This window comes from Cetorhinus maximus, chromosome 12 (assembly GCF_964194155.1).
Source record: "Cetorhinus maximus chromosome 12, sCetMax3.hap1.1, whole genome shotgun sequence".
Classification (NCBI taxonomy): Eukaryota; Metazoa; Chordata; class Chondrichthyes; order Lamniformes; family Cetorhinidae; genus Cetorhinus; species Cetorhinus maximus.
Window position 1 is genome coordinate 69,428,447 of NC_135890.1, and position 26,943 is coordinate 69,455,389.

Sequence of the window (26,943 nt, forward strand, 5' to 3'; positions counted from 1 at the left end):
AATGCAAATCTGGGTGACCGCTTTGCGGAACACCTTCGGTCTGTCCACAAGCATGACCCAGACCTTCCTATCACTTGCCATTTCAACACTCCACCCTGCTCTCAAGCCCACATGTCCGTCCTTGGCCTGCTGCAATGTTCCAGTGAAGCTCAACGCAAACTGGAGGAACAGCACCTCATCTTCCGACTAGACACTTTACAGCCTCCCGGACTGAATATTGAGTTCAACAATTTTAGATCACGAACTCTCTCCTCCATCCCCACCCCCTTTCCGATCCCCCTTTTTTCCAATAATTTATATAGATTTTTCTTTTCCCACCTATTTCCATTATTTTTTAATGTATTTCCATCCATTGTTTTATCTCTACCTTTTAGCCTATTTCGATCCCTTCCCTCCACCCCACCCCCACTTTCTGTACCTTGCTCGTCCTGTTTTCTACCCTTAATGTCACCTATCAGCATATTTCTTAGCTAATATCGTCACCGTCAACACCTCTTTGTCCTTTTGTCTATCTCCACCTATCACTGGCCCTCTATCTAGCTCAACTTGTCCCACTCCCCCCCTCCTTAAACCAGCTTATATTTCACCTCTCTTCTATTTTTCCTTAGTTCTGTTGAAGAGTCATACAGACTCGAAACGTTAACTGTGTTCCTCTCCGCAGATGATGTCAGACCTGCTGAGTTTTTCCAGGTATTTTTATTTTTGTTTTTGTTATGATGCAAATCTCTGTCTCATCAGGGTGCCGGGCATGCACACTGACAGTCTAATGAGTTAAACTAATGACATGTCCTTCTTCTTCCTTTTAGGCTCACCAGCAGATCGTTATGAGGAGCCAGAAAGCCCACCCCTGACCCCTGAGGACCAGCATGCTGAGCATACACCAGCGATACACCTTCTCTGTCAAGCAGGCACCAGCAGATACCCGCACCTCAGTGGGCATAAGATCAGTGTCTAGCGTCTCGGTGCACATTGGTGAGGGCACTTCACAGCTTGAGGCACAAGCAGAGGCAGAGAGTGCCCAGGGCGCCGGCAGTCGGAGGACAGCTGGGGACCAGGATGATGCTCAGTTAGTGGCTGATGCTGGGCCTCTGAAGTTGTCCGAGGCAGCAGATGCTGGATGTCCAGCAGGGTGTGCGGGAGAATCTGGCAGAGATACATGAGGGAATGCGTGCCATGGTGTCCGTTGTGGACGAGTCCCTGCGGAGCATAAGCACAGCGTTGACCCTCAGGCCGAGTGCAATTCCTCTTCCATGGAGAGAGTGGCGACTCTCATGGCGAGGCTCCCCCAGGAAATCAATCAGGGGTTCCTGGGGATGCGCTCGGACCTGCAAGCCCTCACTTGGCAATGACCTCAGCTGGTCAGTGTCAGTGTGGAAGGTGGATTAGGCACCCAGTATCTTTGCTAGGTGCCCATCCATCAGTGGTGAGCAGGGAGATCCAGAGTGACCTCACGTTGGCGCACGAGCTGCCTGTTGTCTCTGTGGGCTCCTCTCAGGGCTCTCCAGATGAGGGGAGCAGTTCCTCCTTCGCTCCGCCAGTGACCACGGCATCTGATGAGGCTGTAGCGACTGGGGAGGTGCCAGCCGTGGCACTGGCCACTCCCTCCCAGGCGGCGCCAGCATAGGCTCCACAGGCCAGAGGGCGCCCACCAAAGTCATCAAGGCCAACAAGACAGCAGAGTGAACAGGCTGTCTCCAATGCTGCTGCCAGCGAGGGGGGAGCACCAAGATGTAGCACCCACAAGCGAAAACTTATAACACCTTAAGCACAACACGGCCTTATCACGGGTAATATTTGTTTCCCCCATTTTTATGTTTTTTTAATGGCGTGATGTAAAACACCAGTCAATGTTAATTTCTGCAATATTTGTCAGTCAGCAGTAACTGAGGCTTTTTTTTTGCAACTGGCCTCTGGATGCTTCATTTGTTCTGTAGGTACAGGGTAGGCCATGATGTTATGTTGGCCGTGTGACTCCTTAAATTATGTGCCAATGTAATAAAATTTATGTTGTTGACCAAGGAACTGGTCCTGTCAGGGATCGAGCCTACAGCCCTGGCATGTGCTGAATGATCAGTGATTGAAGTTTGCAACATGGCTTGACCATTGCTCATGGAAGGATGAGCGCATATTGATCCGGGGGACAGGGATGCACATTGACTCTGTCACCACATTAACTAATCAAATGTCCTTGTTCTTCCTTTCAGTATCAGCAGATCGGGGCCAGGAGGAGGATGCACAGGGGCCCCCTCTCACACCTGAGGGTCCTGAAGTCTCTGAACACCAGCATCACACCACCTCTGCCAGGGAGGCACCAGCGCAGATATTAGCACCTCGATGGAAATGAGATCATCAGCTAATACCACGGGGTAAAGCGGTGAGGGCACTTCACAGTCGCTGGAGGAGCTGGCAGAGACAGAGTGCCCATGGCGCCAACAGTCAGAGGACTGCAGGGGACCAGGCAGTTGGTGCCTGATGATGTGCCTCTGGAGTCGTCCGCAATGCAACAAATGCTGGAAGTCCAACAGGGTGTGCGGGAGAATCTGGCTGAAATACATGAAGCTACGCTTGGCTTAGTCTCCATGCTGGAGGAGTCCACATGGACCCTCGCCAATGCAATGAGCCTCATGGCGCCATGCTTGCTCCATGGAGAGAGTGGCGATTCTCATGGAGTGGCTCCTCCAGACCAATTAGGGCTTCCTGGGGTTGCGCTCGGACCAGCAAGCCCTCACATAGGCATTGACCTGAGCTGGTCAGTGCCAGTGTGGGAGATGGTCTGGGTACCAAGTCTCCCAGCTCGATGCCCATTCATCTACGGTGAGCAGGGAGGTCTGAAGCGACTTCACGTCGACGCAGCAGCTCCCTGTCTTCTCTGCAGGCTCCTCTCACGGCGCTCTGGATGAGGGCAGCAGCTCCTCCGCCCCACTGCCAGTGACCGTTGCATCCGATTAGTCTGCAACGACTGGGGAGATAACAAATGTGGAACTGGCCGCTCCCTCCCAGGCGGGGCCAGCACAGGCTCCACGGGTCAGAGGACGGCCACCAAGGTCATCAAGGCCAACAGGACAGCACAGTGAGCAGGCTGTCTCAGGTGCCAATGCCAGCGAGGGGGCAGCGCCTGGACATAGCACCCGAAAGCATAAATTTAAGGCACCTTTGGCACACCACGGGTTTCTCACTGGTGCTTTTGTGTTGCCCCGCAATGAGGTCATGATTAGTTGGTGTGCTGTTTAACACCTTTGTCATTTTGTTTCCGTAAGTTAATTTTGTTATATTATTAAATTTAGATATATGACCATGGCTGAGGGTGCCTCTTTTGCTCTGCAGGTGGATGGTTAACCATGATGTTATGGGTGATTTGTGTCACATTGAGCTTTATTGACAAGGCCCTTAGTTAATGTTCCTATCCAGGCAGATTTAGCACTCAGGTATCGAGTGTGGAGTCTGCAGCACAGGCTTTTGTTGGAGTTCCATCTGTGGTGCTCTAGCTGAAGGATCGTTAGATTAAAGTCTCCCAGATGTCCCTGCCTCCCTGGAGAATGCCTGGGTCAGCATCTACCCCCTCAGCATTTCCCTGTGCATGCTCATCCTCGGACTCACTGCTGGATTCATTGTGTGCAGCCGCAGCAACTACACCTACATCTTCTTCACCCACAGCGTCGACCCTTTCCAGTGCAAGATTGTGGAGAGCGCAGCATGTAACCACTATCACCGACACACAATCTGGGGGGGTACTGGAGTGCACCCCCTGAATGGTCCAGGCATCGGAAGCACATCTAGAGAAGACCGATGGTTCTCTCCACCACAGTCCTCGTGGAAGCGTGGGTCCTGTTGTACCGCTGCTCAGCTTCTGTTCTTGGGTGGCAGAGAGGCATCATGAGCCACCTTCTGAGGGGATAGCCCTTGTCACCCAGCAGCCATCCATCAAGCCGAGCCAGAGCACTGAAGAGCCCCGGCACCTTGGATTGTGTGAGGATGTAGGTGTCGTGGGAGCTGCCTGGGTAACTTGCAGAGACTTGCAGAATCAGCATCCTGTGATCACACACTATCTGTACATTCATGGAGTGGAATCCCTTCCTGTTGACGAAGACACCGGGCTCACCCGCTGGCACCTTGATGGCCACATGTGTGCAGTCTATTGCACCCTGGACACGGGGAAGCCAGCAATCGCTGCAAAGCCTCTGGTTCACTCTGTCTGGCTGGCCTCGTCCCAGCAGCAGTGGATGAACATCAATGCACACCTGAACAGAGCATCTGTCATCTGCTTGACACAAGTATGGACAGCTGATTGGGAGACACCGCAAAGATCACCCACCGAGCCCTGGAAAGAGCCAGAGGCATAGAAGTTGAGGGCAGTTGTTACGTTTAGAGCCACTGGCATGGGGTGTCCACCCACACAGTTCGCAGAGATCTCAGGCCCAATCATCTGATAGAGAGAGTTGACTGTGTCCCTTGAGAGACGGAGCCTCCTTCGGCACTGCACCTCAGGCATATTGAGGTAGCTGCTTCACCACCTGTAAACCCTGGCAGCAGGATAGTGGCATCTTCTGTGGTCCCTTGGACTTCCTGTTGGTCCTGCGCCCCTTGTGCCCGCACCTGACCTCCCAAAGGTGGCTCCCCTAGAGGCTGAATGTGGACTCCTGGCCTCCTCCTCCTTCTAGCCCTCCCTTCCTCCTCAGAGGAGGTGCCTCCAAAGGCGAGCACAACTCCCATTCCCAGGCTAAGGGAAGGCTTCCTCAAACCTGCAGGCCCCAAAAAGGATCTTCACTGTCGAGTGCTGACCTGAAGGTTGTGAATCCTGTCCAAGCAGCTGATATGAGTTTTGAAGTATTTCTGCTCACACAGGCAAGTATCAGTAACTTTCCAAATTAAATATCTGACTGAGCAAATTCGCGACCCCACTGAGCCCTCTTATCCCGCCCGTGGATGAGGTTTATACAAATCTGTCCTACCCGCCTGCCCGTTGTGCCCGTGCAACAACCTGAAGATCGCACGGGCCCCAAAAAATCGCTGTCAATTGATGCCTCAAGGGCCTTAAGTGACCCGTTAATTAATGGCAGATGCGCATTGGAGATCATCGCACGCCTGCCAACCGAAATATCACGATGGCACACCGTGACATCCGGACGCTCGCCCAACATTACCACCTATCATTTTACGCGTTGGCATGCGGGGGCCGCCCCCACACGCCAACAGGAAAATTCTGCCCCAAGAGTGGGTTGTTGCAAGAACCTATGGGACAATAGAACATTAAATAGTCCGATGAAGCTCATTCTTGAGCAGAATTTTGCCATTGTAATACACCTCTCGAATACCCTAACACTCAGTCACAAATATCAAAAACTGTAACCTTGTGATACTGGATTTAAACAAATTTTTCACTCATTTCTATTAAGGTTCTCTGATCCTGCTTTCCTGGCTTGCTTTTAAGTGATAAACTGAAAAGATCTTATTTCAACTGATTAATATTGTGGATCCTTTGACACCCTTTCCTTTAAGTAACGTGCTGCAGCCTTTTTACACTGGGCTCTTTACTCCTAATGTAAATAGGAGTATTAACGTTATTTTTGTGACATGAAGATCAAAACTGAACAAAGTATTTTAAATGTGCTCCGAGCAATCCCATTTACAGACCTGCATTCTATTGTATCAGCTTTAAAAATTCCAACCATCTTGCTTTGCTACACCGATATTAAAAGTGACAAATTTTTAAATCCCAATTCCTTCTCCAGATCTCCTTCTGCTAATTCAATTCCATTTGTTGTTTACTTACTGGCCACATTTTCTTTGAATCTATCTGAAACTTCACATTTCTAGGTTTGCCATTAGTCTCTCCAATTGCTTTAGAAAATCTTTAGTTGCATTGTTTCTATTCTGTCCATCACCAAATTTTACAAGCTTACTGTTAATTTTAGTAACCAGGTCATTGATGTATATTATAAGCAACTGGAAACCAGACATTGACCCTGGCAGTAATCTATGTATCACTCTTCCACAGTCTGCTATTACACCACACACAAATACTTGGTTGCCTTTTTTTCATTCTACGGGTAAGTGCAACACTGGATCGCTGTGGCTTTTAGTTTGTTTTTGGCATAAAGCCTTGTCAAAAGTCTTATGAAAATCCAAATAAAAGGGAACAACACTCTCTACTTCATTGGTAGCATCTTCATAGTCTACATGGAGGTTCAGTGATAAGGAGGGTCATCCTCTTTTAAATCCATGCTGGCTGCTTCATATTAGGCTATTATTCCACTGTCACGCCTCCAGTCTACCTATGGAATAGTCTCCATTATTTTATCTGTTGTTGGACCCATTGCCTTATAGTTTTATGATTATTTATGGACATTTTTAAACAAAGGTACTACATTTGTTTACTTCCAGTTTTGCCAATGCACAGTCATCCCTTCAGGCTGTCAACTAGTGCTTCACAAATTTCAAAATTCCATCGCACACCAAAGACACGTAAGATATCAAGAGATTGGCAGTCTCAATGTATCAAGCACTGTACCACATGGCAAGCACTAAGACTGGTCACTGAGTGCAGCTAGTCACAGGGTGTGAGCTTGCGAGAGGGAAGTTGTGTAGTGAGGGCGGGGTGGCGGGACAAGTGCTGTTCACTTAGGCAGCTACCTTACCTTTAGTTTAAAAAAGCATGGAGGGTGGTGGACCAGTTTAAAAGAGCTAGCAAGCCCAGTATGTAGACCGGCTGTGCTCTGACAAAAATTCAAGTGTAATGTCAGAAGGAAACAGATGAGTGATTGGTTGGTGAATATTTGCTCATTTATCTTTCAAAACTCGAGTAATTGTAAGGTTTTATTAATAGTAGTATAGTTTACAAGCAGTAGTAAAACTTATTAGGAGCAGTAGGGTCTAGGTTTCTAGTCTCCAGTTTAAATAAATAGAGTGTAATGTTAAGGCACAGCAGGGCAGCTTGGCCATATAAAACATCCATCCTGTAACATGTTGAAAGTCATGGATACTTCCTATAGTCTAATTGAACACATGCACAGGGAGCGTCACCAGCTGCAGAAACTTGAGCTCCGGGCTTTGGATCTCGAGTGACAGCTGGGGTCACTGGTGCATCCACGAGGCTGAGAACTACTTGGATAATGCATTTCGGGAGGTGGTCACACTGCAGGAGATTACAGGTAGAGAGGGAATGGGTGACAGCCAGACAGTCGAGGAGGACCTGGCAGATAACGCAGGAGTCCATCTCTTAATCCATCTTGCTCATTGACCAGTTTTCCGTTTTGGATATTCACAGAATCTCACAGTGCAGAAGAGGCCCTTCGGCCCATCGAGTCTGCACCGACATGTGAAAAACAACTGACCTACCTACCTAATCCCATTTAACAGCACTTGGCCCATAGCCTTGAATGTTATGACGTACCAAGTGTTCATCCAGGTACTTTTTAAAGGATGTGAAGCAACACACTTCCACCACCCTCCCAAGCAGCGCGTTCCAGACAGTCACCACCCTCTGGGTAAAAAAGTTTTTCCTCACATCCCCCCTAAACCTCCTGCCCCTCACCTTGAACTTGTGTCCCCTCGTGACTGACCCTTCAACTAAGGGGAACAGCTGCGCCCTATCCACCCTGTCCATGCCCCTCATAATCTTGTACACATCGATCAGGTCGCCCCTCAGTCTTCTCTGCTCCAACAAAAACAACCCAAGTCTATCCAACCTCTCTTCATAGCTTAAATGTTTCATCCCAGGCAACATCCTGGTGAATCTCCCGATCACATCCTTCCTATAATGTGGCGAACAGAACTGCACACAGTACTCCAGCTGTGGCCTCACCAAGGTTCTATACAACTCCAACATGACCTCCCTACTTTTGTCATCTATGCCTTGATTGATAAAGGCAAGTGTCCCATATGCCTTTTTCACCACCCTACTAACATGCCCCTCCGCCTTCAGAGATCTGTGATATTGGTGAAGGCGATGGTTCCTCAGAAGAGTACAGCCAGAGCCAAGTCTGTAGTACCACATGTGGCTCAGCTGCACAGGAGGGGAGGAAGAAGAGTGGAAAGTAAAAGTGGTAGGGAGTACAATAATTAGAGGAACAGACAGGCATCCCTGCGGCCATAGACATGACTCCAAAACAGTATGTTGTCTCTTTGGTGCCAGAGTCAACGATGTCACCCAGCAGCTGCAGGACATTCTTATGAAGGAGGTTGAACAGCCAGAGGTTGTGGTCTACATCAATACCAACAACATGGGTAGAAAAGGGATGAGGTCCTGAAAGCCGATTTGAGAGAGCTAGGAAAGAGATTAAAAAGCAGGACTTCAAAAGAAAGTAATCTCAGGATCACTCCCAATGCTAGTGAGCACAGAAATTTAAAGAACAAATGGACGCATGGCTGGAGAGATGGTACAGGAGGGGAGGGGCTTTAAGTTTCTGAGGGAATTATGAAGATTCTAAGACAGATAGGACCTGTACAAAGCAGATGGGTTAACCCTTAGCAGGACTGGGACCACTACTCTCACCAGGAGATTTCCTAGTGCTGTTGGGGTGGGTTTAAATTTGGTTAGCATAAGGATGGGAACCCAAGAGGGAATTCAGACAGGAGGGAAACAAAGCTGTTGATGGTAGGAAGAAGCGTAGTAAGCAAAATTGGAAGGCAGCAGAAACAAAGGCAAGCATCAAATGGGGTCAAAATACAAAAAATTGCTCCTATTTCCTATGTTCCAATGTTCAAAACTTACCAGAATACTGGATGACTAAAGAAGTTGGGTATTAAATTAGTTATCTCCCCAAATACTTATAATTATCAATAAATTATTAGATCTAGTGTGCAGTCATGCTCCAGATAAAACACTTTGTTGCAGATGCAAAAGATATCTTTGTTTTAAAAAAACCAATCATTTCATGCAGGGTTCTTCTATCTCAAAGCCAGAGATTTACAAGCAGCAATAACTACTGTCGAATTGACCTCTGGAGTTTTCCCAGCTACAATTACCTCATGTGGCAATTTAAATAACTTCCCCAGAGACAGATCAGGCTAACCACAGCTCCACTAGTACTCGTTTAATACTTTAACGACTTGATCTTCAAATACCACATCCACTTTTGTCTGAGTTTTCATTTCCTCTCAATATTTTGATACTGAAAGAATTAAAACCTTTGCAAATACTATCCACAATATCCTTTTGATAGTGGTGCATTCTATGATTTCTTTATTTCTTGATACAATAGTGCTTGAGGAATTCATTGTAGCAAGTATGAGAATTTGGTCAGCCTTACGAATGGACATTATTGTCAAAACTCTTGGCGTCAATAAAATGAAATCTAAACACCAACTCTGATTTGTGAGCAGAGAATTTGTGCCGAAAATTCCAATACCATTTTTCATAGAAATTTAGGATACCAATATAATGTCAAATCAAGTTAGACATTTCAAGATTTGCTTGAAGCAAAGTTATGAAGAGAGCTATTATAGAGAACAAAAACAGAATTACCTGGAAAAACTCAGCAGGTCTGGCAGCATCGGTGGAGAAGAAATCAGTTAACGTTTCGAGTCTTCATGACCCTTCGGCAGAACTGAGTATAGTTAGGAGAAAGGCGAAATATAAGCTGGTCTAAGGTGGGGGGGCGGGGGGAGAGAGAGGTTGAGGGTGTGGTGATTGTGGAGATAAGCAAGCAGTGATAGGAGCAGATAGTCAAAAGATGTCACAGACAAAAGGATCAAAGAGGTGTTGAAGGTGGTGATATTTTCTAAGAAAAGTGCTAATTAAGAATGGAAGACAGGATACTCAAGGTACAGCTCTAGTGGGGGTGGGGTGGAAAGACTAACAGTGAAGTTTTAGTTTTAGATTTAAAAATAATGGAAATAGGGGGAAAAGAAAAATCTATATAAATTATTGAAAAAAAAGGGAGGGGGGGAGAAACGGGGTGGGGATGGGGGGAGGGGTAGTTTAAGATCTAAAGTTATTGAATTCAATATTTAGCCCGGAAGGCTGTAAAGTGCCTAGTCGGAAGATGAGGTGCTGTTCCTCCAGTTTGCGTTGGGCTTCACTGGAACAATGCAGCAAGCCAAGGACAGACATGTGGGCAAGAGAGCAGGGTGGAGTGTTAAAATGGCAAGCGACAGGGAGGTTTGGGTCTTTCTTGCGGACAGACCGCAGGTGTTCTGCAAAGCGGTCGCCCAGTTTGCGTTTGGTCTCTCCAATGTAGAGGAGACCGCATTGGGAGCAACGAATGCAGTAGACTAAGTTAGGGGAAATGCAAGTGAAATGCTGCTTCACTTGAAAGGAGTGTTTGGGCCCTTGGACGGTGAGGAGAGAGGAAGTGAAGGGCAGGTGTTGCATCTTCTGCGTGGGCATGGGGAGGTGCCATAGGTGGGGGTTGAGGAGTAGGGGGTGATGGAGGAGTGGACCAGGGTGTCACGGAGGGAACGATCCCTACGGAATGCCGTCAGGGGGGGTGAAGGGAAGATGCGTTTGGTGGTGGCATCATGCTGGAGTTGGCGGAAATGGCGGAGGATGATCCTTTGAATGCGGAGGCTGGTGGGGTGATAAGTGAGGACAAGGGGGACCCTATCATGTTTCTGGGAAGGAGGAGAAGGCGTGAGGGAGGATGCGCCCCCCCCACCTTAGACCAGCTTATATTTCGCCTTTCTCCTAACTATGCTCAGTTCTGCCGAAGGGTCATGAAGACTCGAAACGTTAACTGATTTCTTCTCCACCGATGCTGCCAGACCTGCTGAGTTTTTCCAGGTAATTCTGTTTTTGTTTTGGATTTCCAGCATCCGCAGTAGCTTTCAGCTTTTTGTTTTTATCTCTGCTATTATAGAGACTTTAATTCAGAGAACCACATCTGCTTGGGCACTGGTCACATTAGCTGAAAGCTTTTTCTTTCTGCACTCGCTGCTCACTTATTTAAAACTCACAAGCACAGTTGGAATCCTGTTATAAGGCAGCAAATTCAAAACTCACACTGGGCTGGAGAAGATGAGAAAGATACAAGCCCCAAGCTCCCTTGATGAAACAAAATTGTGTATTCATCATACACCATGGGAAGAGTTCAGAAGTATAGCTCCTCACTCTGTTAAAACTTTGTTTCAGCCCAAAGACAAGATGCCATTGGAATATTCTAACAGAACTTTGTTTTTTTTTCTATTCTTTCATGGGATGTGGGTGTCGCTGGCAAAGCCAGCATTTGCCCATCCCTTATTGCCCCTGAACTGAATGGCTCATATCGCCATTTTAGACGGCACTTTAAGTGAGCCATAATGCTGCAGATATGGAGTCACATGTAAGCCAGACTGGGTAAGGGTGGCGGATTTCCCTCTCTAGTCAACCAGACTGGTTTTTATGACAACTGATGATAGTTTCATGGTCAGCATTACTGAGACTAGTTTCATGGTCAGCATTACTGAGACTAGCTTTCAAATCCAGATTTTATTAACTGAGTTTAAATTCCACCAGCTGCCGTGGTGTCCCAGAGCATTGGCCTGGGTCTGTGGATTACTAGTCTAGTGACATTACCACTACAACACCATCTCCCCTTAATACGATATACAATATTACAATACATCTAGACTTTCCAACATGCACCAAGATAGTGGCCTGCTCAATTCAATATTTTAAGCTACATTTTATTGCCTTAGGCACTTGGGCAAAAACATTTCAGAGTTTTTCTTGGCAGTGGCTACAGGGTTTTTACCACAGGATTTATTATTGCTAATTTAGGGAAAGTGCTCAAGAGGTTGCATCATCTAATGGATAAGTTGTACATGAATGGCATTTGTTATCTTTTCTCTCCATTCTAAGTTCACATTTTTAGAAAATGCAGACTATTATCCACTGCAAAGGACATTATTCCATGAGCTAGTTTTTAATAAGTGACAGGGTAAAGTGAAATCATAACATCAGATCAGCACAGATGATTTCCAGGATACCCTAAGCCAACCTGAAATAACCTGAGACATGAGCTGTTTCTCTCTCCACTGATGCTGCCTGATGTGCTGAGTATTTCCAATATTGTGTGTTTTTATTTCAGAGTTTCAGCATCCACTGTATTTTGCTTTTACATCCTAAACAAATAGAGGGTGATCAGAATAATGGGTGCCTTGGCCAATTTCAATTTACATCAAATTGAAAATCTCATTTTATATTTTAATGATAAACTTTTCCTCAACAAGACCAGCTCTTTCACTGATTGGTGATTCATCCATTGCTCTTGACAGAGTTTTTGGCGAAGATGGAAGAGCATGACTGTCTTCTGAAATTTTCTGTGCTTAACACTGCAGTCATCTATCTTTGAGCTGTGCTACTGGAGTGCAATCTGGAAACAACCTTCTTCAAGTTTTTTTTAAATTCATTCATGGGATGCGGGCATTGCTGGCTAGGCTGGCATTTATTGCCCATCCCTAATTGCCCTTGAGAAGGTGGTGGTGAGCTGCCTTCTTGAACCACTGTAGTCCATGTGGTGTAGGTACACCCACAGTGCTGTTAGGGCCTTATAGACTTTTTAGCGGTTTAATACAACAGAGTGGCTTACTAGGCCATTTCAGAGGGCATTTAAGAGTCAACCACATTGCTGTGGACCTGGAGTCACATGTAGTTCAGACCAAGTAAGGTTGTCATTTTAATATATTTGCACCTAATTATAAGTCCTGCTCATCAGAATCATCCGCCCACACTGGATCATCAAGGCACGTTGGCATCATTGCACCTGGCGAGCTGTACTTTGCTAGGGACTTCAAGGTTTGTCGGCCTACCTTTATTCGGGCAGCACTCACAGCCATTAGCACCAGGCTTCATAGGCAGCACCACATCACTTTTAGGGAGACTCACAGGCAGGCCTCTAACTACCAGACTAGCCATAAGGCGGCGGTGGCTTTTCAACGGTTCCAGGGCTAGGGTTTGCTTGGGGAAGCAAGAGAAGGGGCCTTAGGCAAGGGCTGCAGGGTGAGGGCTGTACTGGGGAAGGGGGGTATCCCACGGTGTGTGAGGGGATGTGTTGATCTGTGCAAGTGGCCTCAAGATGGTGAGGCCATCTCCAGAGGAGATGAGGCCAGATGGAAATGTGAGGGTTTATGTGAGAGAGTGAGTGGTGAGGTCCCTTGAGTTGGCAGCAAGTGAGATGCCAGTGAATGTTTGATGGCCTTGAGAGTGTTCAGAGTGATGAGATGCTTTTCTGCACTGGATGGCCAAACGCTTGTGTGCAGTGTTGGCACTGATCGCCTCTGCCACTGCCTCCCAAGCCAGAGTGGTGATACTGATGGACCCTCCTGTGACTACAGCTGGGGGTAAAGAACATCTCGGCGGGTCTTGATGGTGTTCTAAAGGCGTCCCAGTGACACATCGCTGAATTAGGGGGGAGGCACTCTTCTTGGCTTTTGAGGCCATATCTTCACCGATGCCCGCCTGGGCTGCAAGCATTGAGAAGGGTGTATGCAGCTGCAGTTTAAATATGGTGCCCTGGGTGAGGAAGCAGCGAGGTAACGGCAGGGCGGGCAAATCGGAGGCTGCCCACGGTGTGTTTCCTGTGGCTGCATAATTAAGGAGTGGGCATGGGACAATAAGGCCTGAAAAGCCGCCATTGTGGCTGGCGGGTAAAACATCCTTTTTCCCACCCACTAAAGCACTTAGTGCAAATCTGGAACGATTCTGCCTCAACTCTCTGTAAGGCAATAACAATCTGTCAATGGAACGACAGCTAACGAGCAAAAATGAAAACTGCTACATTCACAAGATGCCCAACTGTACAAAACATAAAACCTGCTCGTAAGACAACTTCCTCTTCCTTTACATTAATAGAAGAATTAATTGGGGTTCCTTACAAGTGACCATCAAAAGACCACAACAATTATTAATGTCATAATTGCAGTTGCAAAGCATCTAAGGTACAATATACATGTCAAATGTAAAAGTAAGTTTAATGGAGCGGTTGATGGAGTGATATTACTGCGCACTCAGTGCTTGGCTATTGTAGTTGGGTTTTTGGTTGTGCCACCAGGGTTGAAGCACTTGCTCTGTTTAGATGGAGTCCAGCATACTTCAAATGCTTGCAATGCAACTGAGGGAACTGCTGTTACGCACTGATCCTCTGCTGGCTGTAATCAAGGAATGGACTATTTTGAAGAATTTCTCATGGTTTAACCTCAGGGAATACATAATTTTCTCAGACTGGACTAACTTCCAGAGTGCCTAAAACCCCAATGAGTGCTTCTCCCATCACCATCTATGTAAGTGCAACACCAGGCTACAATTACGAAGAAACCAAAGAAGTTACCTATGTCAGTAGTTGGGGTGCAACTGTGTTTTTTCAAAATATCCAAGAAAAAGGTCACCTGGGAAGTATTACTTAAATTTAAAAAGAGTCCAAACTTTGGTCTATTTTTATCAGAACACATGACTATCAGTCTTTATCGCTGGCTATACAGATTTGGTTGCAAATTCAGAAATATATGATGTTAATTTGCTGGCTATAGAGCTCAAAAATTAAAAAGCAGCGCCAAGCTCATTTATTGCAGATGACACAGCAGAATTACCACATTTCGTAAATATTATTCTCAATACTCTGCTTGCACCAGCTCTTGGACTGACAGTTTGGGGCTTACCTCAGGGGCCCCATTCTTACTGCTCCAGTAAAAACAATGCAGAGAAATGACTGCACTCCCCTCAGTTAGCAGGGCAATGTTGTTACACCACAGGTCAAGCAGATTAGCATCAGTTCAAAAACTGGGTCACGTCCACACTGGGCAAAGTTGACAGTGGAGAAAAGAATTAGAGAGAGAAAACTGGGAAGAAAGAAAAACGGCATAAAAACAGAGTGAGACGGAGGGTGGGGGTGGGCAGGAGAGAGAGAGAGAGAGAGAGAGGGAGAGAAAGAAAGAGAGAGGGGGCGGGGGAGAGAAAGAGAGAGGGGGCGGGGAGAGAAAGCGGGAGGGCGGGGGAGGGAAAGCGGGAGGGCGGGGGAGGGAAAGCGGGAGGGCGGGGGAGGGAAAGCGGGAGGGCGGGGGAGGGAAAGCGGGAGGGCGGGGGAGGGAAAGCGGGAGGGCGGGGGAGGGAAAGCGGGAGGGCGGGGGAGGGAAAGCGGGAGGGCGGGGGAGGGAAAGCGGGAGGGCGGGGGAGGGAAAGCGGGAGGGCGGGGGAGGGAAAGCGGGAGGGCGGGGGAGGGAAAGCGGGAGGGCGGGGGAGGGAAAGCGGGAGGGCGGGGGAGGGAAAGCGGGAGGGCGGGGGAGGGAAAGCGGGAGGGCGGGGGAGGGGATAGCGGGAGGGCGGGGGAGGGGATAGCGGGAGGGCGGGGGAGGGGAAAGCGGGAGGGCGGGGAGGGAAAGCGGGAGGGCGGGGAGGGGAAAGCGGGAGGGCGGGGAGGGGAAAGCGGGAGAGGGAAAGCGGGAGGGCGGGGAGGGGAAAGCGGGAGGGCGGGGAGGGGAAAGCGGGAGGGCGGGGAGGGGAAAGCGGGAGGGCGGGGAGGGGAAAGCGGGAGGGCGGGGAGGGGAAAGCGGGAGGGCGGGGAGGGGAAAGCGGGAGGGCGGGGAGGGGAAAGCGGGAGGGCGGGGAGGGGAAAGCGGGAGGGCGGGGAGGGGAAAGCGGGAGGGCGGGGAGGGGAAAGCGGGAGGGCGGGGAGGGAAAGCGGGGGAGAGAAAGCGGGAGTGCGGGGGAGAGAAAGCGGGAGGGCGGGGGAGAGAGAGAGGGAGGGCGGGGGAGAGAGAGAGGGAGGGCGGGGGAGAGAGAGAGGGAGGGCGGGGGAGAGAGAGAGGGAGGGCGGGGGAGAGAGAGAGGGAGGGCGGGGGAGAGAGAGAGGGAGGGCGGGGGAGAGAGAGAGGGAGGGCGGGGGAGAGAGAGAGGGAGGGCGGGGGAGAAAGAGAGGGAGGGCGGGGGAGGGAAAGCGGGAGGGCGGGGAGGGGAAAGCGGGAGGGCGGGGAGGGGAAAGCGGGAGGGCGGGGAGGGGAAAGCGGGAGGGCGGGGAGGAGAAAGCGGGAGGGCGGGAAGGGGAAAGCGGGAGGGCGGGGAGGGGAAAGCGGGAGGGCGGGGAGGGGAAAGCGGGAGGGCGGGGAGGGGAAAGCGGGAGGGCGGGGAGGGGAAAGCGGGAGGGCGGGGAGGGGAAAGCGGGAGGGCGGGGAGGGGAAAGCGGGAGGGCGGGGAGGGAAAGCGGGGGAGGGAAAGCGGGAGTGCGGGGGAGAGAAAGCGGGAGGGCGGGGGAGGGAAAGCGGGGGAGGGAAAGCGGGAGGGCGGGGGAGAGAGAGGGGGAGGGTGGGGGAGAGAGAGGGGCGGGCGGGGGAGAGAGAGAGGGAGGGCGGGCGGGCGGGGGAGAGAGAGAGGGAGGGCGGGCGGGCGGGGGAGAGAGAGAGGGAGGGAGGGCGGGCGGGGGAGAGAGAGAGGGAGGGAGGGCGGGCGGGGGAGAGAGAGAGGGAGGGAGGGCGGGCGGGGGAGAGAGAGAGGGAGGGAGGGCGGGCGGGGGAGAGAGAGAGGGAGGGAGGGCGGGCGGGGGAGAGAGAGAGGGAGGGAGGGCGGGCGGGGGAGAGAGAGAGGGAGGGAGGGCGGGCGGGGGAGAGAGAGAGGGAGGGAGGGCGGGCGGGGGGGAGAGAGAGGGAGGGAGGGCGGGCGGGGGAGAGAGAGAGGGAGGGAGGGAGAGAGGGCGGGAGGGTGGGGGAGGGTGGGGGAGAGAGAGCGGGGGAGAGAGAGGGAGGGAGAGAGGGCGGGAGGGTGGGGGAGGGTGGGGGAGAGAGAGCGGGGGAGAGAGAGTGGGGGAGAGAGAGCGGGGGAGAGAGAGCGGGGGAGAGAGAGCGGGGGAGAGAGAGCGGGGGAGAGAGAGAGGGAGGGCGGGGGAGAGAGAGAGGGAGGGCGGGGGAGAGAGAGAGGGAGGGCGGGGGAGAGAGAGAGGGAGGGCGGGGGAGAGAGAGAGGGAGGGCGGGGGGAGAGAGAGAGGGAGGGCGGGGGGAGAGAGAGAGAGAGGGAGGGCGGGGGGAGAGAGAGAGAGAGGGAGGGCGGGGGGAGAGAGAGAGAGAGGGAGGGCGGGGGGAGAGAGAGAGGGAGGGCGGGGGGAGAGAGAGAGGGAGGGCGGGGGGAGAGAGAGAGGGAGGGCGGGGGGAGAGAGAGAGGGAGGGCGGGGGGAGAGAGAGAGAGGGAGGGCGGGGGGAGAGAGAGAGGGAGGGCGGGGGGAGAGAGAGAGGGAGGGCGGGGGGAGAGAGAGAGGGAGGGCGGGGGGAGAGAAAGAGGGAAGGCGGGGGGAGAGAAAGAGGGAGGGCGGGGGGAGAGAAAGAGGGAGGGTGGGGGAAGAGAAAGAGGGAGGGTGGTGGGGAGAGAGAGCGGGGGAGAGGGGGAGAGAGAGAGAGGGGGCGGGGGGGAAGAGAGAGAAAGGGCGGGGAGGGAGAGGCAGAGGGAGGGCGGGGGGATGAGAGAGGGGGCGGGAGATTAAACGTCCCATTGAAATTAACAGGCCAGGAGAAGGTCAGTGTCTCAGTTATGTGAATAACATTTGGGGGGGGCGGGGGTGTTCGCAGGTCAGGTGGGGATGAGTTAGGGGGGTCAGGCATCGGGAGGGGTGCAGCATGATGGGGGTGGGTGCTCAGGTTGGAGGTTAAGAATCGGGAACACGTGGCAGGCTGTCAGGTGACGAGTCCCGTGCAGGTGGGGGGAAATCCCTTGGGGTGTCAGCAGGTGGGGAATACCATGTCAGGGTGTGCTTAGTCAGGGATGGATGAGTCCCCTGGGGTGTCGGGGCTGTGGGGTGAGTCCCATGGGGGAAGGTGGTTAATCTGGGGTGGGGGAGTCCCTGGGGAGATGGGACTGTGGGGAGTACCATGGTGGGGGTTGGTCTGGGTCTTTACAATAGTTACCCAGAAGTTAGAAGAGGTCTTAATTCTTCTAACTTTTTCTGGGTAGCTGTTGGTATAACCCCGGCAGAACCATCCGAAGTTTGTGATTTAAACTGCATTTTTGGATGGTTCCCAGCTTAGCACAATTGTCCAGAGGAAGTGTACACTTACCTGGGAACTTCCCAGAGGGATTCCCCAGCACATCTTTGGGGTGCCCCATAAATCCGACGCCGGGGAGCCCATAGGTTACGCCCCAGTGTATTCCAAAGGCCACCAACCAATAGGAAAGATACAGAGGGCCCATGAGATTCCAGGGAGCTGACCCAAAGGGAGAAGCCCAGCTCACAAGACAATTGGCACTTCTAACACTCTTTGTAGACCAAGAGGTGCAGGAGTGCTCTCCCAAAGCCCTTAAGGAAGGCATTTGGCATTTCTCATCCTGTTGGGAGGCAGTAGTGATACAATAGGTTAATGAGGCACTGCAGGGTTCTTTGGCATTGTTCAGTCTCCTGCACACACTCCCCACCTCCTTACTGATACCAGAGCTTATGATTCTAAAAGAACTGGCACTGTTCCTTAATTACGAATCACAGGACTCTCTTTGAAGGAAAAAGGGCATAAGATAGGTTTTTCTTTTGCATTCCTTCATTCTGGGGTAAATTATCTAAGCACCATGGATGTCAGAAACTCACGTAGTATATCCTAAAAGAGCTCAAAAAAGGAAGTCGGCTGTTTCACACAAATAAATTACTGTTTGCCATGAGATAGCTTTCTGAAATCTCTGTAAATCAACCTCGAGTTCTCTCATGTTTTGGATTGTTTCATATTTTGCTTACTGTTTCTTCTTTTGTAACTTATTTGTAAATAAAACATATATAAAGTGGTTTAGTGGTGTGACATTTTATGCAATCTGAGGCAACAGGAAAAGGATTTGAGTATTCCACATATTTTCTAAAATCCAATTTACCACGATCAGGGTTAATTTCAAGACTTGGACTAGACTAATCTCAAAATGTCAGAAAAAGATTTCAAGTTTCTAATGCATCGAGAGACTGAACCCATTTACAGAAACAATCCGTCTGTTTGGGAGAGAAGATGGTGAGGGGTGGTGGTATGGGAAAGAGCATGATGAGTTATGTAGATGAAAAAGTCAAATTAGGCATCAAAATGAGCTTACAGAGGAATAGGAGCAGGCACTTAGCTCCTCAGCCTGCTCTGCCATTCAAAATGATCATGGCAAGCCTGCAACATAACTCTGTATCTTTGCCTTTGTTTACCAAAAATCTTGCCAATTTCAGATTTATAATTTACAAGTAATCTAGCAACAATTGTCATCTGTGGAAAAAATTCCAAACTTCTGCCACCCTTTGTTTAGAATTGTTTCCTAATTTCACTTCTGAAAGGTCTGGTTCTAATTTTTAGACTATGCCCCTAGTCCTGGACTCCCCAAGCAGCAGAAAGTTTATTATTACCTCTTCCCCTCAATATCTTGAAGCTATCATACTTTACAGATACAAACTTAAACTCTGACCTGTTTTCCCTATAGTGCTTAGCTGTGCAACAATAGAATGTTACAGTCAGGCTCAGTAATCTAGGTCTGAGAGGGATAGGGGAGAAATCATTCACAATCTCCATTTTTGACTATTAAGCAGTGATCATTGCTGGAAAGTACATGTTGGTGGAGGTGTTAGAGGAAGACAGGATCATAACTGGAATCTGAACCTGTCAATACATACAATCTGGGGAATGAAGAGCAATATACCGCTTATACTGCTCTGAGTTGTCCATGCTGGTAGACTTTCCAATTCTTCTGAATTCAAAGAATGCCAGAACACAATTTCAGGCTAATGTCATCCCAACCCACATGTAGTCTATTGGAATACTAAAATGCAAAGTGACGAAAGTTTACATTTCATTTTACATCATTGCAGACTAGCTGCATCAAAATCACTAATAGGAAACAAGACTGTGGTTGAATGATTTATAACACAGCTCGGACTATACTGTTTCCACATAAACACATACCTGATCCAACAATTATCAACCTAACATACCATTCCCAATGTATACTGAGATTGGATCCCGATTGTGCCATGATTTGGACCAAAATTTATTGGCAAATCCATTACATTTCCCTGGCTATTAAAACACAATGTCTATTGTTGTGTCTGCCGATTGCAGCAAACACAATCATAATGTTAGACGTGTTAATAGTCGTTGCATCCCTCAGCCTATTCATATTTCCATAATTAGCAGAGTCATAGTTCATAAAACGTGTGTGAATGCTTGTGGCTATGGGCTAAACTCAGTAAATTGTAGGAGCTTGCCCTCGAAAATTTGGAATACTTGGTAGGCCTGGTATATTTGGTATCAAGGTAGAAGTGCAGGTTCCTAATATAGGCCAATGAATGGGGAAGCGAGGTGGCCATCTTCACTTCAACCGTAAATCTGTGACAAATATAATTTTGTTTCCCCATGCACACAAAGTTTGCTTTCTGTTGCACACAGCGCTTCAGTGATATTGTTAGTACAACTAAACAGGCACAGTTAGAAGGAGAAATTTTTGTGCTTTTTGAAATACAAGTCACACATTTTACATTCTGTAGCCAAGACGAAGTGAGAGTAAGACTGAAATTTCAGTTATGAGGAAAATATAAGTGCAACTGTGAACAATTGGACATGAACAGCTGCTGAGTTTACAGTGGTACTCTAATGGTTCATAGGCAACCCTGGTTTAACTGTTTCTTCTGGGATGATGTCTAATAGCTGCAAGCTCACAAAACAGATTACATATAGTAAAGTGAAGGAAATGAAACGTTTAAATAAAAATTTTTTCATAAAACTTACATTAAAAAAATTTGTTTTGTTCCTCTCGTAGAAGAGTCCTTGTGCTGGCATATGCTTCAACTGTTGCCATGGGATACTGATGCCTAACAATACATCGCGAGCCCAGTTCAGGTTCTGCAGAAAGACACAAACGATGAAAGTTACAATACAAGAGATTCAGGGAGTCCAATGGCTTATTTTAAAAGTTGCACCCAATTAAACAAAAACTTGGCTATAGCATTTTGCTCTTTAAATGGCCAAATCCTGGAAATTGCTGCTTAAAGAACACTGAATAATAACATAAAAGCAAAATACTACAGATGCTAGAAATCTGGAACAGAAACAGAAAATGCTGGAAAAACTCAGCAGGTCTAACAGCATCTGTGGAGAGAGAAACAGAGTTGACGTTTTGAGTCCGTATGGCCCTTCTTCAGGGCTAGAGAGAAGTAGAAATGTGATAAAATTTATACAGTTTAAGTGGGGTGGAGCAGATGAAGCTGGATAGAAGGCCAGCGATAGGTCGGAGAAAGGGGAGATTGACAAAACTGTCATGAATAAAAGAACAAATGGTAGTGCTAAGGGCTAAAAAAGGCGCTGATAATGACAAAGGTGAGAAAGCAGAATGTGACAATAGCAGGACAAGGGTAAGGGCTCCGAAAAGAACAACATGAACAAGTAACAGATGGCCCTTGTGGGGGTGGGGTGGGAGGAGGGGATGGTGGTGGGGGAAAAAGGGATCGAAAATTGGATACGAAGGGGGGGGGATAAAAAAGCGGGATAAAATAATGAATAAATGAATGAAAATAAAAATAAGTGGATAAAAAATAAAAAATGAATTTAGAAAAAGGGATAAAAAAAGGGGTGGAGATAGAGGAGAGTTCATGGTCAAAATTGTTGAACTCAATGTTAAGTCCAGAAGGCTGTAAAGTGCCTAATCGGAAGATGAGGTGCTGTTCCTCCAGTTTGCGTTGGGCTTCACTGGAACATTGCAGCAGGCCAAGGACAGACATGTGGACATGAGAGCAGGGTGGTGTGTTGAAATGGCAAACGACAGGAAGGTCTGGGTCATGCTTGCGGACAGACCAAGGTGTTCCGTAAAGCGGTCACCCAGACTGTGTTTGGTCTCCCTAATGTAGAGGAAGCCGCATTGGGAGCAGTGAATGCAGTAGACCAAATTGAAGGAGGTTCAAGTGAAGCACTACTTCACCTGAAAGGAGTGTTTGGGCCTTTGGACGGTGAGGAGGGAGGTGGTAAAGGGGTAGGTGTTGCACCTTCTACAATTGCATGGGAAGGTGCCGTGGGAAGGGGATGAGGTGTTGGGGGTGATGGAGGAGTGGACCAGGATGTCCCGGAGGGAACAGTCACTGTCAAATGCTAACGGCTGGGGTGTGAGGGGAAGATGTGTCTGGTGGTGGCATCATGCTGGAGTTGGCATAAATGGTAGAGGATCACCCTTTGAATGCGGAGGCTGGTGAAGTGAAAAGTGAGGATAAGGGGGACCCTATCATGGTTCTGGGAGGGAGATGAAGATGTGAGGGCAGAGGCGCGGGAGATGGGTCAGATACGGCTAGGGCCCTGTCAACCACTGTGGGTGGGAAACGTCGGTTAAGTTAGAAGGAAGACATATCAGAAGCACTGTTTTGGAATGTGGCATCATCGGAGCAGATGCAACGGAGGCGAAGGCACTGAGAGAATGGGATGGAGTCCTTACAGGAAGTGGGGTGTGAGGAGCTGTAGTCGAGGTAGCTGTGGGAGTCGGTGGGCTTGTAAGGAATGTTGGTGGACAGTCTATCACTAGAAATGGAGACAGAGAGGTCAAGGAAGGGAAGTGAAGTGTCGGAGATGGACCATGTGAAGGTGGGAGAGGGGTGGAAATTGGAAGAAAAATTGATAAACTGAATAGTAATTGTCAATTGCCCTACACGATGAGATGGCAAAACCCATGTATTTACATATATACATAGATAAGGTGAAATGCTGCATATTACAGCAGGAGATAGAGTGGAACAGTGCAGCCAGTCCACTTCTTATAGTCACTCAGTAATGTATTCATTAAGGAAAATAACTGCGAGCAAAAGTGGTTGATAATCTTCAAATGGAGGCGATTGTGGTCACTCAATATCCATAATGGGCCATTTGCAATGCAAGGCTGACCTTTCCACTATCAATTACTTTACAACACTTCAGGGCCACTTTTGTGTTCTGGTCCTGGACCTGTTATGTGAGATACAAGCTGACCCCAGTCAATACAGATTCTACTGCATTCCCACTAAAATATAAAACAGGCTGATTTAAGTTCAAGTAGTCATTTAGCTGTAAGTGAAAAATAGTCACCTCATGTTGAAATCTAGCCACATATATTCATAAGCCTTAAGACTACTTAATAAAAAGGTACTTCTAGTTGCCCTATAACAGACATGCACAACAATCTAATTTAGTTAAAGGATATGTCACAATCATCAAATCCATTTTAAAATAACAATGACAGATATTCATCAAGATTCTATTTTGTACATTTTGGCTCCTCTGCTTTGAATATTTTGTTTTGAGCAGCAAGTGCTTATAACGTTGTCAGGGGAACTAGCTGTGAAGGTCTACACAGCCCAACAGTGCGGGCTGGTTGATCGCTGGAGACAGTTGTTAACCTGAGGCGGCTTCTGTTTCAGCCATAGTCCCACATTCACTCTTCCAAGTCAGTTCCTTTGATGATAGCATCAATGCACATCATTCAGAGGGAAAAAAAATCTGATCAAAAAATTTCAGAAACACCAATAGACAAAAAGATTTGAAAAGTGTCATTTAAATGATTGAAAAAGGAACAATGACTCGAGCATTATACAGCATGCTGATGGAACAGCATGTTGAGCCATCTCTATATGATGCCATGGGCAGAATTTTACATTCGGTTTGTGGGCACGCGCCCGACATGCTGGAACGTAAAGTGATGCGCAGTGACGTTGGGCATGATATTTCATTCGGCAGGCGCGCACCAGAGGGCGTGGCCTTTACGTCTTTTAGGAAACCTCATCCACGAGCGGGATGAGGTTTCCTAAAGCTAATACTAATTAAATAAAACCGTTATTTTCAAAATAAAAACATGCCCCATCTCATGTGACACAGTCACATGAGGGGACATGTTTCATTAAATTTTTCATGTCTTTATTTATTTTTTTAAAAAGCGCTTCAATTTCTTTGAGGCAGCTCCGTGCCTCAGGAAGATTGAAGCACTCTTTTACACGCATGTTCAAACTGCGCGCGAGGCCCAGCTCTCCCCCACCCGCCCACACAAGATAGCGCTCACCGCTTGCAATCCACACAGGGCGTGGCTTAATTGGCCTGCCCGTGTAAAAGCGCGGTGCGGAGCCGATCGCTGGAGGTCCGCAATTGCCCCTGACCGCTCCTGCCGAGCCCGCCTGACAAATGGAAAATCCTGGCTCATGTCCCAGTCTACTCATTTTTTTTTATATTCAGTGTGGGCGAGTCTGGCAAAGCCAGGCTTCATTGGTCATCCCCAGTTCCCCATGAAGGTGATGGTGGGCCTTCTTCTTGAACCTTTTGCAGGCTTTATTGAGATTCTCTTTACTCTTTGAAACAGGGTAGCTCGCTAGGCCATTACAGAGGGCAGTTAAGAGTCAACCATTTTGGTGTGCGACTGGAGTCACATATAGGCCAGACCAGGTAAGAACAGCAGGTACCCTTCCCTGAAGAAGACTGGTCAACTAATTGGATTTTTACTTTGTGATCACTTTTACTGATACCAGCTTTTCCATCTCCATTGCTCAGCAAGAATCAATGTAACCCAAAGGGAGAAGGTAACCCATCAGTTCCTACAGAGGTTGCGTTTTTTTTTATTCTTTCATGGGGTGTGGGCATCACCGGCAAAGCCAGCATTTGTTGCCCATCCCTAATTGCCCTTGAACTGAGTGGCTTGTCATTTTAGAGGGCAGTTAAGAGTCAACCACAGAGTCACATGTAGGCCAGGCCAGGTAAGGATGGCAGATTTCCTTCCCTAAAGGGCATTAAGTGACCCAGATGGGTTTTTACAATTAACAATGGTTTCATAGTCATTATTACTGAGACTATCCTTTTTTTTTTAAAATTCCACATTTGAACCCATGTCACCAGAGCATTAGCCTGGGCCTCTGGATTACAAGTCCAGTGACATTACCAATGCACCACCATCATCGCCCCGTGTACTTGGAGTCTGCGGCTGGATGGGCTCCACTCCGAAATAGCTGGATATACTCTGGGTTAGGAATCCTCTTACTTCAGTGTAGGATCACAAAGTTCAGATTTTAATGGCATTTTGCACAAAGATTTATGTTTTCGTTTTAGTTTTTGCTCTCAGTAACAGCAAGTTAGATAATTATAATTAGAAAGTATCTTAATTTATTTTCTTAAAACTTTATTTCCCAGCAATAACTCATTGACAGTAGCTCAAGAGAGATTTAAGACAGCAAAACCTGAATTAAATTTGTTTTAAAATATCTTACTTTCTACCTGTCTTTACTGAAATATTTCCGACTAGCAATTCGGAATGGAATCACATTGAGGATTTTAATTCTCTGGATTTTAAAACTCATTTTCCCCCTTTAAATGTAATATGAGCTGCCTCAGGGTTTGCAAGAAAAAAATATACAGGCCTCAAGTCACAGGATACCAAAGGCCAGGGGTGCTGGGTCTCCCTTCCTTGTAACAAATCCCACTATAACCAGAAGTACCAGATATTGTAGTATGGATTCACATCCCACACATGCAAGCACCAATAGGAAACAGCTTCATCACTTTAAACCTCCCTCCCTATACCAGGTGAGAAGAGTAAATGGAGCAAAAAAAATCTGTGCTATATCTAGGGACACAAAAGACTCTGGAATTATAAATTTTAGATAACAATCAATTAACCAATCAGAAAACCTGGCATCTGGAATCATTATTTGCTGAAAGTAGTATCTTCCAGTCACAGCTGCACCTCAGTCACTTCTAGTTGCCATGGGAGAAATAAATTCAGATAAATTTGGCAGATAAGTGACTCAGGAATATGTGCAGATACAGCAGAGATTTGTTTATGGGAAGATACAAATTTAAGAAAAACTGTACACCAGAGGAACTCAGATGTTGTTATATTGTTATATTATTCATTAAGGGCTAGGAACTAATGGTTGAGTTTGTACATCCAGGGTATCACAACTACCATTGCACTGCAGTCTGGTAGCAAGCAACAATACCACATGGAGAGCTGTAGGAAGTACACTTGTTGAAGCTCCAAAATTTGAGTCTAAAAGTGTGAAAATTTCGAACTTCTGGGAACTAGAAGACACAACATGCTGGCAACAGGTGCCAGTGAGTAAGACTCAAACATTTAAATGAATTTAATGTTGAATTAGATTGAGGAAATCAACCTGAATTAGCGCCAGAGAGAAAAATTGAGTGAATCTTGCGAAAACAAAATGGCCACTGCCGCTGTAGCAATGAATGCACAGCTCAGCCCATAATGGATTGGGAAGGGTGATGTCGTAGAGCCATTTGAGAATTTTATACCAATGAGCAGACTGGCATTCAATAGCTTTCTTGAAGGCACTATTGAAGAGGAAATGGTCAGTTACATCCTTTTGCGGGCAGCAGAGAAAGGGTTAAGTTTGTTTAATAGCTGGGTGATGACAGGGACAACTGAGAAGAAATGTTTGCAAAACGCAGCATACATCTCCAGTCAAGGTCAAATCATCAGCTGTACCAATGTGTGTTTCAAAGCCCAAGGCAGGAAGCAGGCGAGTCTGTTGACAATTTCTTAACAAGACTGAAAAATGCAGCCAGAAAATGTAAATTCAAGAAAACAGTAGGTCAGCTCATTTGGGGCACTGCACACCTTGAGGTTCAAAAAGATTTGATTGGATAATATTGCAGGCTGTAGATACTGCCAGTGCAATTTTTTTATTCTTTCACAGGATGTGGGTGTCATTGGCTAGGCCAGTATTTGTTGCCTATCTTAATTTCCCTCGAGGTGGTGAGCTGCTTTCTTAACTGCTGCAGTCCATGTGGTGTAGGTAGATCCACAGGGCTGCTAGGGACGGATTTCCAGGATTTTGACCCAGCGACAGGAAAGGAACGGCAATATAGTTCCAATGAATGTCTGGTTTTCAGTTAAGTCAAGGGAAAGGCACCAGGGTAGATGAAGACAGAGGGAAAGATTTGCAAAAGCTGCGGGCAACCACAGGAGTTCACAGAAGGGAGTGTCCCTCATATGGATCAAACTACAGAGCTTGTGGAAAGCCTAATCACTGGGAAAGGACGTGCAGAACAAAGAACGAAGATGGTGTTCTGCTAGACAGACCATGGCATACAGCA

At 47.9% G+C, this 26,943-nt stretch overlaps 1 protein-coding gene across 3 annotated transcripts in view; it reads right to left on the bottom strand.

Moving 5' to 3' along the window:
* Nucleotides 1-26,943, bottom strand: part of cabin1 (calcineurin binding protein 1) — a 528,604-nt gene that overhangs the window by 269,230 nt on the left and 232,431 nt on the right. For all 3 annotated transcript variants that reach the window (XM_078553837.1, XM_078553836.1, XM_078553835.1), the window contains exon 28: nucleotides 20,623-20,736. In XM_078553837.1, coding sequence (XP_078409963.1) covers nucleotides 20,623-20,736 — 114 coding nt within the window. The remainder of the gene's footprint in view (nucleotides 1-20,622; nucleotides 20,737-26,943) is intronic.